The sequence below is a fragment of the Cupressus sempervirens genome, chromosome 7 (assembly GCF_028749045.1).
Source record: "Cupressus sempervirens isolate cs-2001-9-10 chromosome 7, ASM2874904v1, whole genome shotgun sequence".
Classification (NCBI taxonomy): domain Eukaryota; kingdom Viridiplantae; phylum Streptophyta; class Pinopsida; order Cupressales; family Cupressaceae; genus Cupressus; species Cupressus sempervirens.
The window spans coordinates 24,360,410-24,367,774 of NC_143124.1; the positions used below are offsets into that span (position 1 = coordinate 24,360,410).

The window sequence follows — 7,365 nt, forward strand, 5'->3', positions numbered from 1 at the left end:
TTTGGTTTTTCCTTTTTCTTTTACAGTATACAAGATGCCAACAACTCTGAATATAATACGACTTACAAGTACGCCATTGATCATTGTTCGCACCTTAAGGTTTTCTGTCCGAGTCCTACGCCTGCCCTGCTGCTTCTAGAGGTATAAAGATAACCTGCTCCTGACTAAACAAGTTCCGAAGAGAATTCATTGCTTTGTAAATAAAATTATGTTTGCTATGTAATGATATCATATTCCCTTGACAATGTGGGTGTATGCGAGGGTTACTTTAGATAGTCCAGAATTTAATTCGATCCTGATTACAGTCTAATGCGTTCAGTAATCAACTTTTAAATCTGCGAAGTACGAAATGATTACCTTCAATATGATTTTTGTGGATGCAGAGAATATATTTTCATTCATTGCAAAAGATCGTCTGAAATGCCTTCAAACGGTTCATATTTTTGTCTCTGCTTTACCAACACTAAATTAGCACTCCTTGGCTGCCTTTATTCAGTAAAAAGTGTAATTTATGAGTTCAATTGAATGTAGAATATTAAAATTGTAATATAAAAATGAGGACCAAAAGCCGTTCTTGCTAATAGATAAACTTGCGTGCATGAAATTTTTCAATGCCTATAGGAAAATAGGCTTTTTTAGGAACCCAGTTTTTAATAATTAAGAGAATACCGTGAGTTATACTCCGCATCAATGGATTTAGGTGGCTGAAAAACTGTTTCAGCTAGTAGTGCCTTATCGAAGTGTTATGACAACTGTACGGGAGATCAATTTTTAAAAACCCATGAAGCATGCGAGATCAAAACTACTTAAAAACCCATTATTATGTATGTTCAAATTTAAAAACCGATTATAATGATATAGATCATGGAGTTTGATCCACGAAGCTGCATATCTTAAAAACCCATTATTATGTATGTTCAAATTTAAAAACCGATTATAATGATATAGATCATGGAGTTTGATCCACGAAGTTGCATATATATTCAGAGTCAATTCCAGAAGCTATGCATAATACAATCATAAAATATGGAAACCATACATCTACAACCCATTTTTATGTTCATTTTCACCATTTTTATGCTCACTTTCTTTCATGTGATATGTAGTGATACATAAATGAGATCAAAATTTACACACCATCTTTAATGCTCACTTCACTCATATGCTCAATGAGCTCTTCTGTTAAGTTGAAAATAAAAGAGCCTTCTGAACTAGATACAAGGTAATTGGGAAAGAGTCTGTTTATATACTAATGAACGTATTTTTTTATTATATTACTTAGAAAGGTATGCTCGGAGCCAACAGGGCCCTCGGATCTCAAAAAATTACAGTCGCTTCTTGATCTCGCCAATCCTTATCCTCACCAAAACAATAGGACTCGTACTCACTAGGTAGACCATCTACCTACTTGGCCAGCCCCAAGACATATATGTGCAAGCGTTTTGCTTGAGGCAGATTACAGACCGAAGAGGACATCATATACTATTAATAGGAAACATATATGTATTTTTTGATTTTTGTTTTTGGGAGTTTTTTTTCTCATTTTTTGAGGACAAAAGAACCAAAAGTACTAATGAAAATTAGTAGGTATTACCAAAAATTTAGGGTGGAAACACTAGACTTGAGCTAACGACCAGCTTCTCTTAACATTGAGGCCAATCCAGGAGCAATTTTTTTACCCCCTCTTTGTCCTGATTTAGGCTTTACAGCAGGAGGTTGCCACTCAGTAACCACAACAGTTATCTGGTCATCCGCATTCCTTTTTTCTTTAATATTGTTGGAATCTCCCCCTCTACCATTTACTTCTTTCATGATACGACGTGCCCCTCCATTGTTACTTCGGAACTTTAGCTCAAACTCACTGGTAAATCTTGAACCCCATCCCGAGCCCTTCACAGCGATTGAAGTCATTTCTCTATTTGCATCAGAAAAAGAATTGTGAGACACTTCGTTAGTCGTCCTCTTGTATGGAGAGAGCCATTTAGCTCGCATATACTCTGCTTTTCTCCAAGGCGGAATGTGCAATCCCTTCTTCTTTAAGGATTGTTTGGCAGCATCACACACAATGCAAATAATTTGCTGCAGTCGATCTGCCTTGCCCACAAAAATGGCTGGTAGGATATGTAAAACAGCACCATAATGGCTTGTGGATCTAGCAATCTCAAATTGTGATCGGAAATCAATATCAACAATTAGCCTCTCCGACTTCCCCATTGGTCCCACTCCTTCCAGGATAACATCAATGTATTCATACTCTCCTGAAGGAAATACAAATGTAACATAACAAGTTCAGAAACAAAATAATATGAATTACGAAATTAATCATACAAAATTGCATGGTAACAGATGGGGGACCCAAAAGATATTTTAGTTGGAAAGTAAAATCAAACCACAACTTTCAATTCACGACATAGATAAATGAGTTTTAACATCCCATCTACAAATTTGAGCTATCAACCAAAAGATTACTCATGCAGCTTGTGCCATAATATCTGCAGATCCATCTCCCTTTAACTAAAATGGGTTTCTCCAGAAAATGATTCTTACAAACAAAATACAGAGCACATACATGATTTTTTTTTTTAAATTATCACAATTCATTAATCTACTTTTTAAGCATCTAGGAAGGTAAACTAAAGAGATTGCGCAGATTGTTCTATATTCAAATTTTACTTGCTTATACCTACAATAGGTAACATCAAGCAAGCATGGTTCTTCATCCTGATCTCCATGACTAAATAACACACATGATCATGACTGACATTATATTTTTTAAACTATCATCAACGGGAACGTTAATGTCCCACAACCACTCTAATGCATATCAGATACAAATTAAACAGAGCAGCGATTACTGTGATGTGTTCTAACATAATAATCATCACGGTAATGATTTGCTCATTAAACTATCATCGCCGACATCGAGTCTGGTCGGGAATTTTCTAGTCCATCTATAAGATGTTTCAAGATGCAAGCAAAACAATCTCTGGGCAATGGCAGACTGAACAACACCGAATATTTGATCTTCAGACTTACCGGTAGGATACCCGCAGGCCGTGTCCCATTTTGATTTGCACACAGCAGCATTGTATCCCATAGATCTGAGACGGCTCATCACAGTCCTCCTAAGGCAACCGTTTGCGCATTCTTCCTTGTCCTTGCAGATGTTATTGGCGTCCTGGTTCGCTGATTCTAAATTCTTGAATGCATCTGCCAAAAGATTCCTCTCCCACGCACTAGAACATTGGACAAGACTCTGTAATACACCATAAAAACTGAATCAGAATTTATTTATTTGATATACTGTCTAGAGTAGCCAGAAATAGCCAATGGAACTGAAAAATGCATAACAATGAAACCGTCTCGTGTCATTAGAAGATTCAGAATTTCAGAACAACATCAGAACAATGTCAAAGTCAATAGAAACCTAGGCGTGTCGCAGAAAACCCTAAGTCAATCTTACTTCATTGATGAATTAAGATCTATAATAAGTCAGAGACGGGTGTCAGCTGAAATAAAATTTGCCACTACTAACGAGTTAGGTTCTATCGAACTTCATTGATGAATTAAGATCTATAACAAGTTAGAGACGGGGCCCAATTGAAATAAAATTTGCCACTGGAAACGAGGCCAGATATGTTAAATCCCATAGAAAACCAGAGCAGGAATAAGAAATAACAAAACAGTTTCTCTTGCATTTCCACTAAAGTGATGCAGAGCTTGAGCAGAACAGGATCGTGAAAAACCTGGCAAACTGTATAGAACATGAAACAGCCACAACCAGCGTTTTTACTTTGCTTATAAACCCAAAGGTAGATCAAGCAACGGTTTTCCAGACATTTGAAGTTCAGGTTTCATATCAAAATGATAGTTGCAACAAACGATACGGCTTCACCCATTTTAAGTCCCCCCCCTACGTTAACAAAATTTCGATTCAAATCAGAACTCGAATAGGAAAGAGAACACACTGTAACAAAGGCCAAACTTCAGAACACGGAGTAATCAGAATAACACCTGAAATCCAAAGCCGTGTTACATAATTATTTCTTTCTGAATTAACCTAACAAGGGATGATGAAATGAAAATTTCCAAAAATAAATTCCCTTTTCTCCAATTTAAACCCCGCTTGAATTAAATGTAGCAAATTATGACAAAATGAGGCGAAAACTAGAGAAACAAAATAATTAACCCGATGCAATGTTCAGAACTCAAAGCTATGTCACCCACAATCGGACTGTTTCTGCACTTCACACGACAAAAAAGTTATCGGTGCTTTGCAACAAATAGTATGAAAACCCCAGGTTCAAAGACCTTCAAGATATGATTCAACGTTGAATTTAATATATAATCAGGTGCAAGTGACTGAATTAAATCGACCCAGCCAAAAAAAGAACAACATATAAATATCACAAGGGTCCCCATTTCTCCAATCTCACACCAATTAAAATCTGTAAAAATTTACCTTAAAATTCAACCTCACTGCTAATTATCAGATTGTGTATATTACCTTGAGAATTTCACTGACTTCGCCCGATCCAATGGCTGATTTAGGATCATCCTCGCTGTCTGCATTCCCACGAACATTGCAGTGGCCATTTGAGCAATTGCAGCGAGCGCGCCCACATTCTGGATTATTCTCCCCATTTTCCATGAAATCATGCACCATCTCCGCCAAACATACAGAGCTCGGTTCATGATAACTGCCACTGCTCTCAAGATTATCGGTTGCTGTCCGAATCATAATAAAATTACTCTTGTCGTCATTGTTCTTTGGCTTCGAGGATTCCGATTCTTCGAGAATACAAGGGCTGGGGACTACTTGGGAAGAAGATGGGTTTTCATTCCTTAAAATGTGTGTAAATTGCCAATCAAAAATCCTCTTTAGCTTCGATTTCCCAGCAACAGGCTTGCCTGCGACAATCATCTTGCTTGATTCTTTGATACGATTGTTCAGCATATTAAAAACCCTACGGCTTGGCATTATCTAACTCAAATACAGGAATTTTTAACAGAAATCACTACAAAAAGCATTTTAACTCAACAGCTTCTATAGGCCTGTGTAGCTGATTTTCTTCCTCTGAAAACTGCTATTGTTGCCTTCAAATTTGCAACACTCTCTTCTCTTGTTTATAAAATAGGTAAAGCAAGACACGGGAAAAAATATAAACGAAAATGTAGATATGGCTCTTCAAAATAAGGAAAAAGGGATAAGGGGGTTAGGCTAAGGCTGACCACTACAAAAATTTTGGAAAGAAAAAAATGCTCAGCTTCAACGCCTGAAATGCTCCACCGCCTGCTGAACAAATTTGAACGAGAGAAACAGGGAAATGAGATTTCCTTTTGAAAAAAAATATTTTCTCATTTGAAATCATGAAAAAAATGATCCCGTGTGATCTTCCAGTATCTTGGACATTTTTTTCTATGCTGGATGGACAAATTTAAGCCCAACCGCTTCTAATTAAGCCCACAAGTTAGCGCTCAAAATGTGCAGAGCCTTCAAAAGATTAACAACCAGCCCAAATTTGCAGCTACAAAGTTGGTTCTTATTCTTTGCCCTCAAGCTGCCCAATTTCTACTACAGAAAAATCCAAATTTTCCAGGAACTCGGGCCTCTTTTCATGCGAAAATATTCTCAAAATATTACTAGCAAAGACGACAAATTTTCACAGAGACAATTTTTTGCCCAGCCTGCTAGAAGAACAGTAGTAAAAACGAAAAAAAAATGAGGCTTCTTTCAGTCTCTTCAAATTAAGCACTAAAACTACAAATTTCTCTCGGACTCGGGCTATTTTCCCCCAACCTACTCAGATTAAAGCACTAGGACCGCAAAAATTTCAGAAGTTCAAAATTTTTCCCTCAATATTCTCAAATTCCACATCTAAAACAGAAAAATATCCTCAATCTTCTTCTTTTCTCCCCAATCACTAAAATTCTAGCACTAAGCACCCAAATTTCTCACACCCTACTGTTTCCTCCTCAAACTTCACCACTAAAACCGCAAATGTTTCAAAGGTTCGATCCCCCTCCCTCAATCTGATCAAATTTAAGGTCGAAAAATGCAGATTTTCCACGGATTGAACGGGAATCAATCATAAACACGAGGATTTCCACGGGCGGGCGAGAAATTACAGCTAAACAGGCAGATTTTCGCAAGACACACCGGGCTTCCTGCGCAGCCGATCCATTTGAGCCGGAAAGAGACAAAAATAATTAACAAAATAAGCCATTTTTCCCCTTCATAATCTTCCTCTGCACATAACAATGGATCGAACCCTCGCCCTCTTTAAAGCAGCTTCTAGCGCACACATACGCGACAAATGAAATAGGCCAGCTGAATCTATTTTACGACATAATGACAACAGAGTAAAAAGCTTAAAAAATGAATAAAAAACTTGATCGTGACCGCGCACTTTTAACCCTAGGTTAAAAAAAATTCTCAATCCAAAAATGTTTTCAAACAAAAACCCCGATTTTTCTTACTTCTCCGCAGGCACAGTCAGCTTCTCGGCATGCCATGTGGGAACCCAACGCCGTTCTAACTTTAACCCGCCGTGGGTTTCAAGTTGCTGACATGGCGAAAGAAACGTGATCATATTTGTCCTCAAGTTAAAAGGGAGAGATGTTATCCTCCACGTGTCTCGGGATCGGAACACTCCACGTGTCTCGGGATCGGAACACGTGGCAGCGGATCGTCTGTTATATTCGGAAGCATATTCGCACAGAACCCGGTTTCCCGTTTGTTTCAACGGCAAGAAAAAATTTTAAAATAATAAATAAAAAGCAACATTAAGATAACATACATACATGAATGCAGTTGCGGGGAAATCATGTGTCATGATGTTGGCATGGTAGAGCCATAAATAGTATACGTATAAAAGCCACAAGGGAATAGCTAAGTTAAGTTTAGGCCCTACTTTAGCGAATCTGAATGTCGGAACCGCCAACTTTTCCCTTTATTTTTGTCCGCTTCTCTACTTTTGTTTTTTTGGGCTCACGGGGGTTACATCTGCTTTTGTTATCCTTTTCCTTGCTCCCTTGTGAGTTTACTACTTTTTCTCCTACCTATTTGTGTTGTGCCAAGCTATAACACTCCAATGGCCCTAGGTCACCATCTCATTGTTTTGGTTACCTAGCCTAAGGTTTGTTTGGTTGGGATGGTTCTTATGTCAATTTTTTTATGAATGTATTAAGGTGTTGTAGATATTATTATATTATAATGGTGAAATGTTGTCAATTAAAATATTTTTATTTTTTACTTTTACCTTATTTTGTGTGGGTATCTAATTGGTTCCATCTGGTTATGATTATGATTGACTTGATATTTCCACTAATCTTAATTCTTTATTACTTCCAAAAAAATTAAGT

General features: G+C 37.4%; 1 protein-coding gene across 1 annotated transcript; it reads right to left on the reverse strand.

Annotated features, from left to right (window-relative positions):
• Positions 1-1,241: 1,241 nt before the first annotated feature.
• Positions 1,242-6,257, reverse strand: LOC149545245 (uncharacterized). The gene is made up of 3 exons (XM_089790607.1): positions 4,508-6,257; positions 3,037-3,256; positions 1,242-2,258 (listed from the first exon to the last, which is right to left on the reverse strand). The coding sequence occupies exons 1-3, from the start codon at positions 4,979-4,981 to the stop codon at positions 1,627-1,629; spliced, it is 1,326 nt and encodes a 441-aa protein (XP_089646733.1). The 5' UTR covers positions 4,982-6,257; the 3' UTR covers positions 1,242-1,626.
• Between the last annotated feature and the right edge of the window lie 1,108 nt (positions 6,258-7,365).